This window comes from Trachurus japonicus, chromosome 18 (genome assembly GCF_045865225.1).
Source record: "Trachurus japonicus isolate A0001 chromosome 18, Traja_1.0".
NCBI classification, from domain to species: Eukaryota; Metazoa; Chordata; class Actinopteri; order Carangiformes; family Carangidae; genus Trachurus; species Trachurus japonicus.
Window position 1 is genome coordinate 6,297,447 of NC_140924.1, and position 22,661 is coordinate 6,320,107.

Sequence of the window (22,661 nt, forward strand, 5' to 3'; positions counted from 1 at the left end):
TATCTATCTATCTATCTATCTATCTAGTATCTATCTATCTATCTATCTATCTATCTAGTATCTATCTATCTATCTATCTATCTATCTATCTATCTAGTATCTATCTATCTATCTATCTAGTATCTATCTATCTATCTATCTATCTATCTATCTATCTAGTATCTATCTATCTATCTATCTATCTATCTATCTATCTATCTAGTATCTATCTATCTATCTATCTATCTATCTATCTAGTATCTATCTATCTATCTATCTATCTATCTATCTATCTAGTATCTATCTATCTATCTATCTATCTATCTATCTATCTAGTATCTATCTATCTATCTATCTATCTATCTATCTATCTATCTATCTATCTATCTATCTATCTATCTATCTATCTATCTATCTAGTATCTATCTATCTATCTATCTATCTATCTAGTATCTATCTATCTATCTATCTATCTAGTATCTATCTATCTATCTATCTATCTATCTAGTATCTATCTATCTATCTAGTATCTATCTATCTATCTATCTATCTATCTATCTAGTATCTATCTATCTATCTATCTATCTATCTATCTATCTATCTATCTATCTATCTATCTATCTATCTATCTATCTATCTATCTATCTATCTATCTATCTATCTATCTATCTATCTAGTATCTATCTATCTATCTATCTATCTATCTATCTATCTATCTATCTATCTATCTATATCTAGCTAGCTAGCTATGTATCTATCTATCTATCTATCTATCTATCTATCTATCTATCTATCTATCTATCTATCTATCTATCTATCTATCTATCTATCTATCTATCTATCTATCTATTCTATCTATCTATCTATCTATCTATCTATCTATCTATCTATCTATCTATCTAGTATCTATCTATCTATCTATCTAGTATCTATCTATCTATCTAGTATCTATCTATCTATCTATCTAGTATCTATCTATCTATCTAGTATCTATCTATCTATCTATCTATCTAGTATCTATCTATCTATCTATCTATCTATCTATCTAGTATCTATCTATCTATCTAGTATCTATCTATCTATCTATCTATCTAGTATCTATCTATCTATCTATCTATCTATCTATCTAGTATCTATCTATCTATCTAGTATCTATCTATCTATCTATCTATCTAGTATCTATCTATCTATCTATCTATCTATCTATCTATCTATCTATCTATCTATCTATCTATCTATCTATCTATCTATCTATCTATCTAGTATCTATCTATCTATCTATCTATCTATCTATCTATCTAGTATCTATCTATCTATCTAGTATCTATCTATCTATCTATCTATCTAGTATCTATCTATCTATCTATCTATCTATCTATCTATCTATCTAGTATCTATCTATCTATCTAGTATCTATCTATCTATCTATCTATCTAGTATCTATCTATCTATCTATCTATCTATCTATCTATCTATCTATCTATCTATCTATCTATCTATCTATCTATCTAGTATCTATCTATCTATCTAGTATCTATCTATCTATCTATCTATCTAGTATCTATCTATCTATCTATCTATCTATCTATCTATCTAGTATCTATCTATCTATCTAGTATCTATCTATCTATCTATCTATCTAGTATCTATCTATCTATCTATCTATCTATCTATCTATCTATCTATCTATCTATCTATCTATCTAGTTTTCTCACTAGGATTGGGAAAGAACTGAGATCTGGCAGCTCGTGTCATGATGTGATAAATCATTTTCCAGGACAACTCAAAGCTTTTCCAGGACATTTGACTATTTTTCTCATTTTCCATGTGTTTTCCATGACTGGAAAATTGGTTAACGATTTTCCAGGTTTTCCAGGACGTGTGGGAACCCTGTACAGGCATACTGCCAGTATTTTCAAAAGTTGCTGAGAAGGTTTGGTCACTGAACGACTGCTCAGCTCTGCAACCACTAAACCACTAACTTGAACTTGTTGTCTGTCTCGTTCGTTGTGTCCCCTCACCGCTGCAGGGAGCGCTCCATGCTGCTGCTCCTCTCTGTCTCCAGACGGTGAAGTGTCTCCACCCGGCTCAGCTGCTCCCTCAGCCGCTGCGCCTCCTGCTGCGCCTCCTGCTGGCCGCCGCGCTGCGCCGCCACCGCCGCCTCCAGGTCGCGCACACGCAGCTGCACAGGTCACATCGTCATCACACACACACACCACGACTGTGAGGAAGTGTGGGTAACACTTTACTTGAATACGTGTTCATAAGATTGACATAACACTGTCATAACTAGGGATGTCATGATTATAGATTTTCTTGGTACGATTATTCTCAGAGAAATAGTCACGGTATTATGATTATCACGATTATTATGCACTAATAAATTTCACAACACTATGAATGTGTAAAATAAAATAAAATAGTCTAAATATAATGACATTACTAATCTCTAAATAAAGGACCAGTTATTAATCCCCCAGGGGAAGAGTTTGAAATGTTTAAGTCATTAATTGTCATCTATACCAAATATTCAAGATTATTTTAATCATTTTTTAAAATTACAAATGACACTCTAACATTTAAATTCCTACTAATTCAGTGTTACTTTAGATAAATGGACCGGTATCTGTGCATTTACCTTTACTTTGGCGCCAGATCTGCCGATACGGTTCCAACATCTTTTTCAGAAAGTGACGGTATTTAGGAATCTTTACGATTAATTAATTGTGTTAATTGTGGCGTTTAATACCGCGATTAATTGTGAAAACAAGTAATCGTGACATCCCTAGTCATAACCATGACATAACAGCTGTCATCAACATCAGTGAATACTTATGACAGCTGTCGTTAAGTGTCATTCAGTAAGTTATGTCACTTAAAGGTACCATCCCGGGCGGCCCATTTTGTGGCAAAAATATAAAAATCTGAGTATATCGGTTAAGTATTAGACAGTAATTGATGCTATTAGTGGTTTGACATATCAATGACGAAATTTGGTCATCTGTGTAAGGAGTAGGGACTAAAATTTGGCCGACCAATCAAATTAGTCTCAGACAACTTTGGTTGGATGGCCCGTCTGTCAGTCAACGTGCACGCTGTTCTGATTATGCAAGCACTTTGATTGTAGCTACACTTTTTCACAGTACATCACAGCCAGCCAGCCAGCAGCTAGAAAGCTAGGAATTCGTCATGGCACAGCTAAAGGACCAGCCGGATATCCGACCTCCAACTGCACCTCCTAATCAACCACCACCCAAAAACCTAACACTTTTATTGAAAGTATGAAAGACCGTCAGAAGTTACTTGGCTCGTTTTCTCCCTCGGGATTGCTGAGGTCGCCCGGCAGATCAGCTCAGTGGAGTGGCTGCTGCTGCTGCTGCTGCTGCTGCTGTGACAGCTGCCATGGTCCCTGTACTGGGGGCTCACACAGACTCTGCACTTCTCCCAAACAACGGAGCAAATTTCCTAACAAAGGTTATAAACTGACCACAGACTCTGGATTAAACTGTGACGTGTTAACAGTGCTAAAGCCAGAATTAAAACAGCTTTTAGCAGCTTTATTGGCTGTCGGTTGCCACAATGCTAATTTCTGTTAGCCCGTCTATGAGGTTTTGCATTATACGTTAGCATTAAGCTAGCGGGCTTTATGCTTAGTTGTAATACTGGCTGTGTGTGTTTTGAACGTTGTTTAAAACTATGTACATCTTTGATGCTTAAATATATATATTACCGCTTAATACTCCTCTTTTATTTTATGTATGCTGTTATTTTTTATGCAGTTTTACAGTCGGTTGTCGCGGGCTAATTTCTGTTAGCCCGTCTATGAGGTTTTGCATTATACGTTAGCATTAAGCTAGCGGGCTTTATGCTTAGTTGTGATACTGGTTGTGTGTGTTTTGAACGTTGTTTAAAACTATGTGGGTTTGATTGAACATCTTTGAAGCTTAAATATATATATTACCGCTTAATACTCCTCTTTTATTTTATGTATGCTGCTATTTTTTATGCAGCTTTACTGTCTGTTGCCGCGGGCTAATTTCTGTTAGCCCGTCTATGAGGTTTTGCATTATACGTTAGCATTAAGCTAGCGGGCCTTGTGCTTAGTTGTGCTGGCTGTGTGTGTTTTGAACGTTGTTTAAAACTATGTGGGTTAAATATAGCCTATATTCCCACTTAATATATTGCTTTACTCCTCTTTTTATTCTATGTAGGTATTTTTACTGTAGGGCAGGCTAATCTTGACAAATAAAACCTTGAAGCAAAAAGATTTTGCCTTTTGTTTGAGAACTGACATTTATGTACAATAATTCAGTAACAGTTGTAAATGTACCTTTGTACAATTTATTTTTTAATATTTTACCGTTCAAAAGCAAGCTCAGTGCTGTCTGTCCCATAGAAGAACATGACAGCGGCAACCTGCTGTAGCCGCTCTGATGCCCTGCTTGTGGTGCAATACATACAACAGTCTCCGGCTGCAATGAGCACGCGCTGGAGCCGAGCAATGGGGGCGTGGTTTTTGTGATTCCTGATAGGATGGAGGGGCGGGTGTGCGATTCGAAAAATAAATCGTTAGTCCAGTAAATCCAGCCGACCGGGATGGTACCTTTAAGTTGACATTGTTTGAGATGTTTTTGTTCTGACAACTTGACATAAAGACAATTTAAAGCAGATATCAGTGGAATGTTTTTGTTAATATAAGTCCTAAATAGTCCTATTTTCCGTCAGCAATCACTTACATGAAGTATTTCAGCCTAAACACGAGTCTCTCCGTCACTCTGCTCTGCTGTAACCCGAGGAGAAAATTTTCCTTGTGGGATACAAGTGTTATCCAATGAGGGGAGAGAACGGCATGAAGGGCTGTGTGTGCAGCCAAGGGATGCGCGTGAATGTGGTGACGTAGCACGAGGACCAATTGATGCCTGACAAGGGCGGGGGCTGCTAACTCATGGTGCGTTCAAGGAAACTCGTACTTTGTGTTTTTCCTTCCTGTGAAGTCATACCAGTTCGATCTGGTACGAGCTCACGGGTCGGAAGTTACGAGTGGCCGTTATAGGGAACTTTCACAGACAACAGGACGGTAAAAACACGAGCTACGGGTTACCTGGAACGCTACCAAGTCGTAGTTGTGACTTGAAGCTGTAACTTACGGTTTCAAAAGCCTGCCTTGAACACAGCATTAGCCGAAACGGCCGTGCCGATGATATCTGCTTTAAACTGTCATAGCAGACCTAATTGCCAAACTTTAAAAATTATGTCAAATTGTCAGAACAAAAACATCTCAAACAATGTCAACTTTGTATTAAAAGTGACATAACTTACTGAATGACACTTAACCACAGCTGTCAGAAGTATTCACTGATGTTTATGACAGCTGTTATGTCAATCTTACGCTGTTGACTTTGTTTTGTCTCATGTAAGCCTCTATAAGTGAGACCAAAGATGAATTTCCTGCCTTGGTGAGACAATAAAGTTTTTCTAATTCTAATTCTAATATCTATTCAGTAAAGTGTTACTGAAGTGTGTGTGTGTGCGTGTGTGTGTGTGTGTGTGTTGGTTACCTGGACGACCTCAGAGTTGAACTTGGTCTCCATGTGCGCCGCTCGCTCCGCCTCCAGGTTCGACTCCAGCGACCGCAGCCTCTGATTGGACGCCTCCTCTCTCTCCGCCCGGCGCCGCAGCTCCTCCTCCTCCTCCTTCTCCCTCTCCCTCTTCTCCTCCGTCATCCTGCGCTCCGACTCCTCCAGGGCCTCCGCCTGGTCCTGTGATCGATCAATACACCTGATCAGTAATCAATACTCTGCATACTGACGTACAGATCAATGAGCCAGAGGTCTAGTGTGTTTCTGTTTTAAACCTGAATGACACAGACGGGAAGAAGAGGAAGAGGAAGAGGAGAAGGAGTAGTAGAAAAAGAAGAAAAGAGAAGAAGATGAAGAAAGAAGAAGAAAAAGGAAGAGGAAAAGAAGGAAAAGAGGAAGAAGGAGAGGAAGAGGAAAAGGAGAAGAAGAAAAAGGAGAAAGAAGAAGAGGAAGAGGAAAAGGAGAAGTAGAAAAGGAGAAAGAAGAAGAGGAAGAAGAAGGAAAAAAGAAGAGGAAGAGGAAAAGAAGAAAGAAAAAGAAGAGGAAGAAGGAGAAGTAGAAAAGGGAGAAAAAATAGTAGAAGAAAGAAGAAGGAAAAGAAGAAAGAAAAAGAAGAGAAGAAGGAAAAGATGAGGAAAAGGAAAAGGAGAAACAGAAAAGGGAGAAAAAAGAAGGAAGAAGAGAAGAATGAGAAGAGGAGAAAAGAAGAAGGAAAAGAAGAAAGAAAGATAAGAAGAAAGAAGAGAAGAAGACGAAGAGGAAGAGGAAAAAGGAGAAGCAGAAGAAAGAAGACAGAAAAGAAAAAAGAAAAAGAAGAGAAAAACGAGAAGAGGAGGAAAAGAAGAAAGAAAGATAAGGAGAAGGAAGAGAAGAAGACGAAGAGGAAAAAGGAAGAGGAAAAGGGAGAAGCAGAAGAAAGAAAACAAAAAAGAAGAAAGAAAAAGAAGAGAAGAATGAGAAGAGGAGAAAAAGAAAGAGAAAGAGAGGATGTAGATAAACAAGTGTGTGTGTGTGTGTGTGTGTGTGTGTGACCTGCAGCAGCCTCTGCAGCCTCTGGCCGTCGCTGCTCAGACTCTGGATCAGTTTGTCTCTCTGCTCCACTTCCTGCTGCAAAGCATCATGGTCCTGAACCGCGACGTCACGAGCTCTCTGCTGCTGCTGCAGCGACCGGAGGAGCTCCGCTGATCGCTCTGGGGAGGGGGGAGGGGACAGTCACCTATTAACATTTAATTCATAGACCAATGGACCTAAATAAGTTCACAAAATGTATTCATTTATTTTAACCAGTGATATTTATCACATGTATCAACTATTAATATGGTTCATCACATTTATTTCAGAATTGACCGTAGAAAATCATATTTACCAAATCCATCAATTCAAGCAGATGAAGAGATAGTGAATAGAAGTTTTAAATGCCTCAGTTTCATTTTATTATTTTTAAATTAATTTTATCTTTATTGGTGTACATGGTTTTATTTAATTTTTTAATAGGCTAGTTAAAGGGACAATGAGGAGTTTCTATTTGGTTATAAAAAAGTCTCACGTTAATGTGGATGAATCTCCGCTACCCACACTTGTTAATGGTCCATTTTAGATAAATCTATGGTTTTGTCTCTATAGTTATTTTGTTATTATTAGTGGTGGTGGAAATGCTGGGTGAGCCGACCAGCGTTTCTTTACTTTCGGTTTCGTGGCGAGTCATGAGAATAACGCCACCGAATCTCCGTTTATGGTGGGAACTACGACGGTATGTGATCGTCTTCCAACCTCTGACTTTAATTCTTGATGAATGAAAACATGAGTCTGTCTTGTGCCGGTCAAAGAATTTCACGGTGCGGAGGCTCATAAATGTAGTGTGAAAACACTTCGCTTTTCCAAAACTTGTTGTCCCTTTAAAGAAGGGGGAAGCGTCTGGATACGGGTACGGATTGGGCACTGACAATGTTTACATGTGGGTTGGACTGAGAGATTCTTCTTCTCCTGGTGCTGAGTTACCTGTGAGTGCGTGTGTGTCTCTGTGACTGAGGCTCAGCTGGTACTGCAGCTCCTCCCTCTGAGCTTCTCCTCGCTCCACTGAAGACCTGAGACGAGCCACACCGGCCTGCAGCTGGCACAGCTGGACAAGGAGGGGGGGGGGAGGGGGGGGAGGAGAGAGAGGAGAGAGGGAGAGGGGAGAGAAGGAGGAGGGAGAGAGGGAGAAAAGGAGGAGGGAGAGAGAGAAAATGAGGAGGGAGAGGGGCAGAAAAGGAGGAGAGAGAGACAGAAAGAGAAAAGGAGGAGAGAGAGACAGAAAGAGAAAAGGAGGAGATAGAGAGAAAAAGGGGGGGGGGGGGAGAAAAGGAGGAGAGATAGAGAGAAAGAGAAAAAGAGGAGAGAGGGAGAGAGACAAGGGGGTGAGAGAGAGAGAAAGAAAAGCAGGAGGGAGAGGGGGAGAAAAGGAGGAAAGAGAAAGAGAAAAGGAGGAGAGAGAAGGAGGAGAGAGGGATAGAGAGAAAAAGAGGAGGGAGAGGGGTAGAAAAGGAGGAGAAAGGGAGAGAGAGTGAAAAGGAGGAGAAATAGAAAAGGAGGAGGGAGAGATAGAGAGAAAAAGAGGAGGGAGAGAGAGACAAGCAGGAGAGAGAGGGGGAGACAAGGAGGTGAGAGAGAGAGAAAGGGAGGAGGGGGGGGAGAGAGATAGAGAGAAAGAGAGGAGGTAGAGGGGGAGAAAAGGAGGAGGGAGAGAAAGAAAAGGAGGAGAGAGGGAGAAAAGGAGGAGGGAGAGAGAGAAAAGGAGGAGAGAGAGAGAAAAGGAGGAGGGAGAGAGAGAAAAGGAGGAGAGAGAGAGAGAAAAGGAGGAGAGGGGGAGAAAAGGAGGAGAGAGAGAGAGAAAAGGAGGAGAGAGGGGGAGAAAAGGAGGAGAGAGAGAGAGAAAAGGAGGAGAGAGGGGGAGAAAAGGAGGAGAGAGAGATTGGAATTTGAGAGGAGAAAGAGAGAGAGAAAATAAGAGGAGACAGAGGGGGGTGAGAGAGAGAAAGAGAAGGAGAGATAAAGAGAAAGAAAGAGGAGAGAGAGAGAGGAGGCGTCAGGAGGAGTCTGGACTTCTCCTCTTTTATTTATTCTACCTTGTTTATTTCTCCCTCTCACCTCCTGGTTGTGTCTGGACGTCAGCTCCAGTTTCTCCTTCTCCAGCTGGTTCACTCTCCACCTCAGCTCCTCCTCCTCCTCCTCCTCCTCTTCCTCCTCCTCTTCTTCCTCCTCCTCGCCGTCTCCTCCTTCTGACGCCGCCCTCCTCCTCCTTCCTCCTCCTCCTCCTCTGTCCCTCCCTCCTCCTCTCTTTCCCTCCTCCTTCTCTCCCTCTTGGCCTCCTCCCGCCTGCTTCACCTCCCTCTGCATGATGCTGATTATGTCTTTAAACCTGAAGGAGACAATGACAACAAAACCACTATTAATAACACTGTAACTGAATGAAAATGTTGAACTATCCCTTTAAAGCAGTGTGTCACGCCTGTATTGTTTTGCCTCGTGCTGGCGGACCACTTGTTTACATAGAGGCTTGTTTATCCTGTTACATGCAGCGTCTGTTGTCTGTCTGACGTCTGCCCCATTTCACCTGAATGCAACCACACCGCTAGATGGGGGGAATTCCTACCTTTAAAGATTAAATTAACAAAAGTAAATAGTGTAGTTGTTGACATTAGTTTTTTTTATGTGTTACTGCCCTTTACTAGATAATTATAGTCTTTCCATGTACATAAACATCAAAATAATCAGTTATTAATAAAACATAAATAAAACATGTTTCACCTTGACAGCTCCTGTTGTCTGCCCGATTTCACGTGAATGCAACATCAAGAATACGTTCCGATATGCAACCTCACCGCTAGATGGGGGGAATTCCTACATATTATAGCTTTAAAGAATTAAATTAACAAAAGTAAATAGTGTAGTTGATTTAAAAAAAACAAAAAAAAAACACAATTGTTGTTAGTTTTTTTATGTGTTACTGCCCTTTACTAGATAATTCTAGTCTTTCCATGTACATAAACATCAAAATATTGCATGTTTGCGAAGTGGACATGTTGTAAAATTTGAATTGTTATTTTTATGTTTTCTTTTTTTTCTTCTTTGCAATGTGTTTTTCCACCACCCAAACACTTCAAAATGTCAAAATCAAAATCAGATTTCTTTTTTCCTCTTGATCTCAGGAGGTTATAACCCATCAGTTATTAATAAAACATAAATAAAACATGTTTCACCTCGACAGCGTCTGTTGTCTGTCTGACGTCTGCCCGATTTCACATGAATGCAACATCAAGAATACGGAACTGCTAGATGGGGGGAATTCCTACATATTATAGCTTTAAAGAATTAAATTAACAAAAGTAAATAGTGTAGTTGATTAAAAAAAACAAAAAACATAATTGATAGGCCTATTTTTTTTTATGTGTTACTGCCCTTTACTAGATTTCTTGTCTTTCCATGTACATAAACATCAAAATATTGCATGTTTGCTAAGTGGAATTGAAAAATGTAATTGTTATTTTTATGTTTTCTTCTTTTTTTTTTCTTTTTTTACTTTGGACGTGTTTTTCCACCACCCCAAACACTTCAAAATGTCAAAATCAGATTCTTGTTTCTTCGCCCTTGATCTCAGGAGGTTATAGCCTATCAGTTATTAATAAAACATAAATAAAACATGTTTCACACAGCCTGTTGTCTGTCTGACGTCTGCCCGATTTCACGTGAATGCAACATCAAGAATATGCAACCGCACTGCTGGGGGGAATTCCTACACCTTTAAATTATGTTTTCTTTTTCAAAACTTCAAAATGTCAAAATCAAAATCTGATTTTTCCCCCCTTGATCTCAGGAGGTTATAACCTATGAGTTATTAATAAAACTTAAATAAAACCTGTTTTATGGAGCCTCTCACCGTGTCATCTCCTCCTCGGGGCTCCGGGGCTGCTTCTCTCTCTCCCCGCGCCGCCGGCCGCGTCTCCTCCGCTGCGCTGCCTCGGCCTCGGTCTGCATGGCCCCGCTGCTCCTCTAGTCTGGACTGACCCGGGTTAAACTTTAGTCCTCTAGTCTGGACTGACCTGACCCGGGTTAAACTTTAGTCCTGGTTTCACTGTGAAGCCTGGAAGAGAAGGAGGAGGAGGAGAAGCTTCTTCAGGAGGAGGAGGTAGTTGTTGTTGTACCAGGGGAGATGTGCTGCTGTTGTTGCCTTGGCAGCAGATGCACTCAAACCAAACCTCCATTTTCCTCCTCCATATTTTCATATTTTAATAATCTCATAGTTTATCTTCCTCCTCCGACATAAATATACTTTTTAACCCACGCAACACAACAAATAACGCTAATTCACACTCTCCATCCTCCATATCGCTGAACTCAATAATGTCAACAAAGTCTAAGTTAGTTAAACTGCTTTTTTGTTTTTACTAACTCCATTTACACCGAATTTACCAGACAGTCATAACGACTCAATAACTGTGTTAACTTTTACTTTAAAGCGTCTAAATGTTTAATAACAAACAAATAAAACCAACGATCTTCAGTTTTGTGAATGGAGTTACGTTCGCATATCGTTTTTTACGGTTAATATTCAACAAGAAACGTCTTTGTTTTACTCCAAACCGAGTTAAACCAGAGAAGACATGTCTAAACTATAAAATATATTTATAATATTGATGAGAAAACCATTCAAAGTAGCTCGTTATCAACTTTTACAAACACTTACTTCGACATTTAATCCGCAGCCGTTTGAATCCGACGCCATCTTTAGCGTCCTTCTTTACGTCACTGCGTCACTGCCATGCGAGCAGCGGATTGGCTGAAAGACCGACCAATGGCGACCAACGTTCACTGAACGTGCGAGCAAAGACGGTTTGTTATTATCAACCATGGATCTATTATAATATAGGGTAAGGATAAGGATTATATTATATTATATTATAGGTATTACAGGTAATACAAAGCAACCAATACCAAGTAGGGTACCTATAGATTCACATTGTTAACATTATTAAAAATGACCCAAAAAGTAGTTGAAATACTTGATTTATATATATATATATATATATATAAATATATATATATATATAAATATAATAATTGTAGTTAAGCTCTGTAGTTCAACTCCCTAACATATTATATTATATTATATAATTTGCTGTAACCTGCAGGTTGTTTAACTACATTAATATTTTGAGCTGCAACAAGTATTTCAACTACTTTTTGGGTCATTTTTAATAATGTTAACAATGTGAATCTACACTTGGTATTGGTTGCCTGTGTGTGGGGGCAGGGTAAAAACTGGGTATTGGGCATTGATGAATGTGCCAAAATCCACGATTGTTTTTATTGTATTATTAATGATTATTATCTTTTATGTTTAAAAACTGAATTCAGCACATGTTGAAATAAGGAAAAGAACATCTGGCTGAAAATGAATGTCCCATATTACCACAACAGCTGTCTCGTATTACCTGAAACTTGCAGTTTCTAAACAAATACTACTAAAAGAAAAATACTTTCTTACATCAAACTGAGTTTTTTCCTTCTAAAACTGCTACTTGACCCATGTTACAACCATCCCCGGTCTCCTCTACAGGACAAAGCTGTTTGTTTCATCTGTTTATTGGTGTGTGTGTGTGACTGTGAAAGAAATAAAACAATAAAAGAAATGAAGAATAGATAAAAACGATATTATTATTGTTAATTATAACAATAATCAAATATGATATATTCATATCATTGATTGATTGAATCCAGATCACAGAGAACAATAAACTCTACAATTATCACATGAAATCAAACACTTGTATATTATTATAACAAATTAATTGTACAAACAAATATGAATCTATTGGAAAATATTCTTGAGTTACCAACAGTACAAAGACAGATTTGTTGAGAAATGAGTCATACTGTAGTTTGGCCACTAGGGGGCGCTGTTAGACAGGTGATGAACTGTGTTTTATGGTTTTTAAAGAAAAGACTGTACAGGAGCCTTTTATCACCACAGCAGAGATGTGAATTTTGTGTTTTGAAAAATATTTCCTGATCATAACTTCAAATGTGACTGTTTGCAAATCAGAAACCATTAATACAACTGTTTTTAATTAAAAAAAATAAGCATCAAAGCCTTCAGTCTGTTGGTGTTCACTCTGTACGACTCATTACGCTGAAGAATACTGAAGATCCTCATTCACATGAATAAATGAAATTCAACTTCAAGTTTATACTCAAGTCAGAACACTAGTTAACTGTGTCTAGTGAAGGCTGAATATTTGCTCCTTGTAAAGCGTGAGACGTGTGACCATTTCGGCCAAACACAAACGGAAGAAAATGACCACACAAGTTAGGTTTCAGTTTATTTATTTAGCACACGTTTATATTTGATGGTGCAAGGAGGGAACAAAGCCGACCAGGGGTTAAATATAGTTAAATATACAGTATATTCTTTGTTTTTTGTTTGGAAAAGGCATTTTCCATTAGAATCAACAGTACAAAAATACAAAATTGGTATTTACCATAGTTCTTTTCCTGTTTATGCAACCATTTACAGGTGAGCAACAGGAGTCAACGAAGGAAAAGGACAGTCCTCCTGGTCCTTCATGAGCATCCATTGTCACTTATATATTCCACTAAATATGAAAGATTTAGCACATTTACACACATTAAACTCTCTCTTCAACCCACATGCTTACAACCTGCATAGTTACAGTTTATGTATCAACATATTAACAATCTTAAAAAGACAAATATATACATTGAAGTGAGGGAACTTGCTTATTCCATCAGGGATAGTAAATTGACAAAAGAATAAAAATAAAAAATAAAAAACTTCAGAGGGATCATACAAAGTCTGCTTGAATCGGGGTTATAAATTCAATGCAGTTTCCCCAAATTTGATCAAACTTAACTTTTTGGATTCTCAGACAATAGATCAACTTTTCCATTTTGAATATTTCCAGAATTATTCCTTATTATTATAGGTGGTGTTGGATTTAACCACTTCCTGGTAATGGATTTTTTACTTGCAGCCAGAAGAGCCTGAAGCAGCTTTATGTCCCTCCTTAGTTTCAAGCACACAACACATGACCCAGACATAGATTTTCAAAATAAAAGGGGTGTTTGGCACTTGAACACTGTATTTAATGCGTTGTGAATGCCGCTCCAGTACTGGTTCAATTTGGGGCAGCCATATACAGTACATTCATCCTCTTAATCTTTTATAATAAACATCAAAATACAGTGTTTGGCAAAAAAGTGACAAAACACAAATTGCACAGTATGTACAGCGGGGTAATTCCAGAAAGGAGGCTAAACAAGGCAAAGACGACATGCCGAGCTAACGTCCCGAGAGGTGGGACTATTTTACTAGATATTACTGGTATTTTTGAATATTTTTTTCCCTTCTTCTTTCTGGGCAAACTGAATCGTAGGCAAATGGACTTGTTATTTGTCTGGGAAGACGTTTCTCCTCTTATCCAAGGAGCTTCATCAGATCAGAATACGTCCAACTAGTGGGACTATTGAGACTAGTTGTGTACGAACTGAAGTATTTCTGAATAAAAAACTATATGAAATCTGAAACTGTTTATTCCTCTTTCATATTGCCATTATTGGTAACCGTTTTAGAAAAGCAATACATCACTTCAGTCTGTGATTATCTGCTCATTACAGGGTTCCTACACATTTTACATTTCCAAATTCCATACTTTTTCCAGACCCTAATTTCCGGACTTCCACTGCAAAAAACTCGTAACCAAGAATATTTGTCTTATTTCTAGTCAAAATAAATCTCATTCTACTTAAAATAAGACTCATCACATAAAAACTAGCTTGTTTTTAGACACTTTTTACTTCTTTCATGCAGATTTTCACTTGAAATAAGTAGAAAAATCTGACAGTGGATCAAGTTTTTCTTTCTTATTACAAGCACAAACTTCCTTTCACTGGCAGATTTTTCTACTTATTTCAAGTGAATATTTGTTTGAAACAAGTGCAAATGATCTAAAAACAAGTTTATTTTTAGGTGATGAGTCTTATTTTAAGTGGAAAGAGATTAGTTTTGACTAGAAATAAGACAAATATTCTTGGAAAGATTTTGAGTTTTTGCAGTGTCTCAGTAAAACATTTTTTTAATAATTTGTGACATTTAAGTAAATAGATGTTTATCATGTAAATAAATCATGCAATTAATCATTTGTTTTCATTATTCTGAATTTGTATGCCGTTATGTAACCAAATCATTTCCAGGATGTTGTAGCTAGGTACAACAGCGCATACAAAAATAATAATGTGAATAAGACCAAACCCAGATAAATATATTTCCATACAATAGTTTCCATTTTCCATACTTTTCCAGACCTGGAAATGTATAAAATCAAATCCCATACTTTCCATACTTGTGTAGGAACCCTGTCATTATACCACAACTCAGAGTTTTCACAAAACCCGCTTTCTGGAATACCCACGGACTCAACGCAGAAACTGAACTTACTGATAAAGCAAATACGAAACGTTAAGGCACTCCGACATCCGGTAGTGTGTGTGCATATGTGATGTTGGGGGAGTGCTTTTTGGTCATGTGCAAAAAATAGGGGGGGCGGGGGGGGTTCAAACCACATCAGGCACTTGTGTGTGTAGGAGCTGCGCAATCGATGGCCAGAGAATGCTGGAAAAAGTAAAGTTTAATCTTGTAAATTAAACTTTAGGCACAAATAGGAGAGTTTCACGTGAGATGGAGGGCAGGAAGAGAAGTGTGGATTGTCACCATGACTCGATGCTTCACGTGATTTAGCAACGGCTCGGCTGCTGAGACGATTATTATTGCAATTATTGGTGGAAATAACCAATCTACAAGCTCACAATGTGTTGTTGAATTTATAGGTCTGCTATTTTCACAACTTTGTGACACTCATGTATGATGGGAGTAGGCCAGAGCCAGAGCTGTTTCTTCAAATGGCTCTCCAGCACCGAGACGAGACTGTATTTGCATCTAAAATGGTGTCAAAATTGCCGCTAATCATTTCCACCGCAGCCTCCATGTTTCAACCGGGGGAAGAAGTAGAAAAGGCACGCAATAAAAACAACAAAAACTCAATTACTGAGATGCAGATTCGCACGGGACTAGTTTTACCACGTGGTGAAATCAGGGATCCTACAGCTTAAGCCAACTTAAATTTAAGACTTTTTAAGATGTTTTTAAAGCCACTTGAAATTAAATTTAAGACCGACTTCATGATCACAAATGCAAAAAAAAAAAAACCGTCACCACATCTATTACATAGAGTTAGGGACAATTTGACCCACTTTCCTACAGTATGTGATCCAAGGTAAAGTGACTGCTACATGAATGATTGGGGGGGGACTGACTCGGGAGCTGGTGGCGGTGAGAAATTTAGCGTTGACGGCCGCCACTAAAACTTCTATATGTCTGAATGTTACCAATTATTTAGAGATTTGAGACTAATTACAACCATAAAATCCCACTTACCATGTGTTAACATTTTAAGACGTTTGAAAAATCGATTTAAGACATTTTAATGCCAATTAAGGCCTTTAAGCTTTTTAGATTAATGAATTCAATGCCTTTTAAGACTTTTCAAGGATCCGTAAGAACCCTGGAAATATAGTAGGTAATTCGCAGGGGAATTTTTACTTTACAAATGACTGACATGGCGCATTCGCACAGGATTAAGATCACAGACGTCCTCCACAATTATTACAAATGACCAGAGGTCCCCAGGTAATAAGCTACTAATCCCGTGCGAATAGGGTTTAAGACTAAATCTAAAATGCCTGCCAAAAACACTGGTTCATAGTCGAATCAGACCTCTCGGAATTGAATCATCGAATAGGTGACTATTCGATGATATATTACTTTACAACATAGAGCATTTATTTTCATTAGCATCATCATCATCATCATCATCATCATCACTACTTTTCTGTTTTTTCTGTTTTTTATAGAGCCAATAACCGACAGGAGCCAGGACAAGACCAGCAGCGACAGTTACCAAGACTAGTCCTAGTATCAATCCCAGCTGGCTTCTGTCCGTATGGCTGTGGTCGTCCTCTGTCGTTCCCTCGCATCCTCTCTTCTTCCTCCCTCTGCCTTCCTCCTCCTCCTCCTCCTCCTCCTCCTCCTCCTCCCTTCCAGCTGTGTGACCTGTGGAGCAGAAGCAGATTAGCAGATATCAGGGATTCGTCTTTCACAACGTTTTGGAGGTGTAGTGCAGGAAATATGATCCGCCATGAACACGGTTTCAGAGTGTTTGTAAACTGAAAGCAGATTTTCTAACAGACTTGATGACACCTGTCGTCGTCGCCGAGGGAACCACCACAGATTATTGTAAAAGGTTTGAAAGTCCGAGGCTCGATCCAAAAACACTTTTACACAGCAGAAAATCACGTTGCTGCTTGATCCCAAACTGTTTAACACAACAAAAAGCCGAACCACGGCATGATGATGTAGTTTGATCCGACACTAGACTGCGCTCTTAATTTAGCATTATTATTTTGTTGTATATTTTTTGATTATGTATCTATCTATTTATTTTCATCAATTTGCTTGCCATTTTTATTTTATTCTATTATCGTAAGTTATTTTTTGTATGGAATTTGTTTATTTTATTTTAACTTTATCACCATCATTTATTTTTTGCATGGATGTGTGTCTATACATTTATATATACATATATATTTTTTTATTATTACATAGAAATGCTTCTCCTTTTATTTTCTCTCTCTTTTCTAGTCTTCTTCTTTTTCTTTCTTTCTCTCTCTATTTATATGCCTCACGATATGTGGTATTTATGCAGGTAGAGGCGTATGCGACCAATGTGTTAGTGGGGTGGGTGGGGTTTGTTTTTCTTTTTATGATTATCTTTGTGTGTGTGAATGATGTTTGTCACTTGTTTTGTTATGATTATGAATGAGAATGTTGGAAAATAAAAAATATAAATTAAGGATGTCCCGATCCGATCACGTGATCGGAAATCGGGGTCGATCACGTGGTTTCAGACTCGATCGGAATCGGACGTTACATCCCGATCAGGAATCGGATATATTACATATCTACATGTCAGAGTTTTCCTATCTGTCTAAAGCGAAGACGGGCCGCATGGGGGGCGTTCAGATGTATCATCTTTTGCACTCTCAAACACATTACTTTTACTGTAGACGTTCGTCATGTGCGCTCATTACCCAAAGCGACGCGCATTCGGTGCAGCGTGCTTGTGTTTTGTGCATGGTCTGTGGCGCACAGCTCCACGGTGTGTGTGTGTGGCTGCGTCGTCGCGGACAAGTAACGATATGAAATGACGGCGCTTGCGAGAGTGTGAGAGACGATCGTGTCACCGTGTCAGCTCACTGTTTGTTTGTGTGTGTGTGGCTGCGTTGTTTCACTGCTGACTTCCAAGCAGCTTGTTGTTGATGTTTGAGCGCTACACACACCTGCAGCAACAACAGTCACTGCAGCTTCTACTGAGAGCGAGTCCGACGTAACGCACATGAGACCGACACACGGACCGACCGCGCAGATGTCGCGGACATTCTTAAACTTCTCATACTGTTGAATAAAAAACTACCGTTGTGTTGCGTGATGGCAGATACAGAACCAGGTATTTATTTAAAGTTAGAGAGGGAGAAGGAGCAAGGTGAGCTGGGTGAGGGAGGGAGGGAGGGAGGGAGGGAGGGGGGGGGGGCAGACAGGCAGGAGAGGGTGGGATCAGGGGAGAGAGGCTGGTGATTGAGAAAGACATGATAAGCTATTTTATTTTTGACCAAATGTTCTTGTTGTTGACTTATGGATAACAGCATTAATATTATACTGTGGAGCTACTGTGCTAATATACATTGAGAGTTTACAATACTGCAATAAATGTCATGGGCTTGTTATTGAGGTAGAGTATTATTGTGATATTGTTACATCCCTAGTAGAGCACAAAGAACAGAAAAATAGTGGGATGATACAGTTGATCTACATTAAAAACTTTACTGCATTGCCAAAGTATCGGATCGGGACTCGGTATCGGCAGATACTCAAAATCAAATGACTCGGACTCGGACTCGGGGGCAAAAAAATGTGATCGGGACATCCCTAATATAAATCTAAAAAAAAAAAAATAGACTGTTGCTCTAACGTGCTGTTTTTTTAATCCTAGGTTAACCGGAGAATAATTCATAACCGGATAGCAGATTAACTCCTCGGGTACCCGGGAAACCGTGCACATCCCTATTTCAGGGCCCCCAGAATTCCTAGCAACGGCCCTGGGTTCAACCACCACATCAACAACAACCAGTAGCTGCACTCTGACCTGAAACATCCACGTAGTAGACGGTCTTCTTGACCGACCCGGCGGCAGAGCAGGCGTACACCCCCGAGTCGTCCGGCTTCAGGTTCTTCTTGACCAGAGAGATGTTACCGTGGCTCATCCGACAGTCCACGGAAACATCTGGCTGTCGGTCCCTCACGCAGGAACAGACCGGACCCTCAGCAGCCACGGTCGCGGGAACGTCACAGGCCAAAGGAACGTCGTCTCCAGGACAAACTGTGATGACCTCATCTGAGAGAGAGCGAGAGAGAGGTTAAAGTACAGAAGTCAATCAAAAACATCTTTAATACGTTTTGTGTTTATCTTAAAGGGATAGTTCACCCAAAATTCAAATTTATTATCATTATCTCCTAGGGCTGGGTATTGTTGAGAATCTCACGATTCGATTCGATTTCGATTCATTAGGTCACGATTCGATTCGATATCGATTCGATTCGATATTGATTGAAATGCTTCGATATCGATTCAGTATCAAGCAGAAATACACAAATAAGAGTACCAGATTTTTTTTTTTTTTATAATTATTTGTTTAGTTTCATGCCTTATGAACAGCCATAGTATAACTCATAGCATAACAAAATATGACACTGCTTTAACACTGAACTACAGTGCAGCTAAATTTAAATTAGGCTATGTGATACTTTCCTCTTGGAAAATAACTCATAACATTTTGAGTAATAAAACAATACAAAACAATATTATTAATAATAGTTGACTGCACAACTGAAAATATTGTAGCGACCCCGCAGTAATGTTCTTGTTATGATGTTTAAGTTCTGTGATTTCTGACTGACTGTCAATGTGTATGGTACGGGCAGGTGGGATGAGAAACTGAGGGGCTGGGGTGAGTGTGAGGAAGACAGAGTCCTGTCTGTGTGTAGGTGAGTGAGTGAGGAGGAGCAGAGGAAGAAGTGAGAGCAGCTGTCAGATAAGTTCAGGGTTTCCCGCAGCGCTTTCCTGTTAAGGCGGCCGCCTTAACAACAAAGAGCTGCCGCCTAAACTAACGTCTTAAAAAAAAAAAGTAGCGCTATTCGCCGCCGCCGCCCCCGTCGGACGATGGCCGCATCCTCTCACACACATACACACCACAGAGAAGCACGCATGCATAACAGCAGCGCGTGTTGAAAGCGAAAGTTAATACGGCACGGTGCTTCCCTCCCCCGACGATCGATCCCCGCTGCTGCTGCTACTCACTCCCATATTGTTATGGTTTGGTCTAGTGCGGCCCCCGTCCGTACAGCGCGAATCACACGAGGGTGTTGCTCGCAGCGCCCCCACTGGCCAGGGGCTTGAATCGATTCAGAAGATTGCTGAATCGATATTGAATTGCAGAGAAAAGAATTGCAATGCATTGCTGAATCGATATTTTTACCCAGCCCTATTATCTCCTCCCCCTCATGTGGACTAAGGGCTGGGAGAAGTTTCAGAGTCCTCTGTGGCTTCTCTGAGTTACAGGGGGTCTCGGCGTAGCAGTGCATGTCCATATAACGGTTGCAAATGGATACCAACTGTCTTCGTGACAAAAAGACACACCAAAAAACATCCAAATACCTCCATGCTGCTCGTATGTAATGTCCGTCTTGTATTGAAGCCCCCGAAATGAGAAATTGTTCCCCAGGTCAGTGCAAACAAGCTTGAAATATAGACTTATTTAATTTTTTTCGGGACAATCTCGCATTTTTTTTACGAGCAGCATGGAGGTATTTGGATGTTTTTTGGTGTGTCTTTTTGTTACGAAGACAGTTGGTATCCATTTGCAACCGTCATATGGACATGCACTGCTACGCCCAGACGCCCTGTAACTCAGAGAAGCCACGGAGGACTCTGAAACTTCTCCCAGCCCTTAGTCCACATGAGGGGGAGGAGATAATGAGTGAAATTTCAATTTTGGGTGAACTACTCTTTTAATGTAAATCCCTGCAGCCAGACTGATCCGACTCACCTACAACCAGAAGTTTGGTGTCCCTGAGGGACTTGGTGCCAAAGGAAGTGTCTGTGACAGAGTGGTCGACCGTCCCATTGGAGACGTGGCACTCGTACGTCCCCGAGTCGCTGAGCCGAACATTGTTTATGGTCAGTGACACGTCAGTGCTGTTCCCATTCTTCTTCTTCTCCTCCTCCAGGTTCTTCACAGATACACGTCCTTCGTACTGTTGAAGTTGGTTTTCCACGTCTGGCCGGTCGCCGCCGCGCCACGAGTAGACGTAGCTCCGATGGTCGCCATCAACGTACCACTCTGCAACTCTGACGCTCCCGGGACCGAAACACGTCAGAGTGACGTCGTCTCCAGTGCGAGCGATGATGGTCTCACCTGACGGAGAGAGAGAGGAACACAGAGCAGAGAGGTTCAAGTACCGTATTTTCCGCACTATAAAGCGCACCGGATTATAAAGCGCACCTTCAATGAATGGCCTATTTTAGAACTGTTTTCATATAAAGGGCGCACCGGATTATAAGGCGCATACCGTAGATGACCATTTAGTAGCAGTTAATATGCTAAATCGACTTGGACCCCAGGCGTTTATAAGAACCAGGCGCGTATTTGCAACAGGCTACAATTTATTTTTGCAATGAGCAGCACCAGACCATCATGCAAAGAACAAGGAGGTCACCATAGGAACACTGGAACAAAACTACTTTTTCCCCCGACGCATCTTTATTGACATCAGACAATAAATAAAAAGACAGTTTGTCTGTGTAACCGCGACACAGGGAGCTGATCAGAGCAGTGTTATGAATGATAACGGAAGGGGGGGTCGATCGCGGTAATTTCAACACTGTACATTAGCGCATTTATCTATATCCCTACTGTATATCCCTCAGTCTAGCGCACCTGTGTTTGTGTGTGTGTGTGTGTGTGTGTGTGTGTGTGTGTGCGCACGCGCCTGCAGGCGAGAGAGAGAGAGAGAGCGAGAGGAGGGGCTGACTGACAGAGGTGAGAGCCGGTGAAGCGCTGTTAAAAAAAACTTTTGTTTTCTGTGCAAGACTATGGTAAACACTTAATCGCCCGGGCGTTTAATTGAACCGGCGTTTATTCTGCCAAATGAGGTCGGACCCGGCGGCTATTAGAGCACAGGCGCGTATTTGCACGCGGGCGATTATTTGGTCATCTACGGTAGAATAGAAGATACTGCAGTCAAACTGGGGTTACGTTATGCATCCCCTAGATGGAGCTGAGTATGAATCAACCAATTAACCAATTGATCCATATATAAGGCGCTCCGTATTATAAGGCGCAGTGTCGTTTTTTGAGAAAATTAAAGGCTTTTAAGTGCGCCTTATAGTGCGGAAAATATGGTACAGAAGTCAATCCAAAACATCTTGTTGATAATCAAATCACGGGCCAGAGCTCGCGCTGGGGCGCCAGCTGTTCGGTGTGCGCCACAGCGCTGGTGCACGTGACATTCAGACCATAATAACAACAACAAAAAAAACGTGTGTAAACTCAAAACTGAGCTGAAAATGAAACAATGAGTCAGTTTTGCACCAATCTGTGGAAACAGCCTAAACGTGAATGAATGAGAACAACAGTTATATCACTGAACTACTTGGAGGATAAAAGTAATGACTACATAACTTCATGTTTGTGTTGAGGCATATTTACCATTTTAACTCTGTTTTTACTTCATTGTTAAACCACAGTGGAGGCTAAATACTGTACAAGTCTAATGTGAAACAGTTATTTATTTATTAAATAAAGTAGCCTGATGAATTTAGAAGCACTTTTTTTGTCCTTCTTAAACCGTGGTATCGAATGATAGTCAAGAATCGT

The 22,661-nt window shown here is 40.0% G+C and overlaps 2 protein-coding genes and 1 long non-coding RNA gene across 3 annotated transcripts in view; all 3 read right to left on the bottom strand.

Moving 5' to 3' along the window:
- Window positions 1–8,939, bottom strand: part of ccdc171 (coiled-coil domain containing 171) — a 30,948-nt gene extending 22,009 nt beyond the window's left edge. The window contains exons 1-5 of the mRNA XM_085759854.1: window positions 8,685–8,939; window positions 7,557–7,677; window positions 6,591–6,748; window positions 5,538–5,738; window positions 2,001–2,161 (exon numbers count right to left, since the gene is read on the bottom strand). Coding sequence (XP_085615980.1) covers window positions 2,001–2,161; window positions 5,538–5,738; window positions 6,591–6,748; window positions 7,557–7,677; window positions 8,685–8,933 — 890 coding nt within the window. The 5' untranslated portion in view covers window positions 8,934–8,939. The remainder of the gene's footprint in view (window positions 1–2,000; window positions 2,162–5,537; window positions 5,739–6,590; window positions 6,749–7,556; window positions 7,678–8,684) is intronic.
- Window positions 8,940–14,167: 5,228 nt separating this feature from the next.
- Window positions 14,168–15,455, bottom strand: LOC146968518 (uncharacterized). Its single transcript, XR_015034239.1, has 2 exons — window positions 14,969–15,455; window positions 14,168–14,218 (listed from the first exon to the last, which is right to left on the bottom strand). It is a non-coding gene; the product is annotated as an uncharacterized LOC146968518 (long non-coding RNA).
- A 3,356-nt stretch (window positions 15,456–18,811) lies between these two features.
- On the bottom strand, window positions 18,812–21,367 carry LOC146968519 (uncharacterized). Its single transcript, XM_085759252.1, has 3 exons — window positions 21,355–21,367; window positions 20,832–21,200; window positions 18,812–19,120 (listed from the first exon to the last, which is right to left on the bottom strand). The coding sequence occupies exons 1-3, from the start codon at window positions 21,365–21,367 to the stop codon at window positions 18,843–18,845; spliced, it is 660 nt and encodes a 219-aa protein (XP_085615378.1). The 3' UTR covers window positions 18,812–18,842.
- Window positions 21,368–22,661: the final 1,294 nt, after the last annotated feature.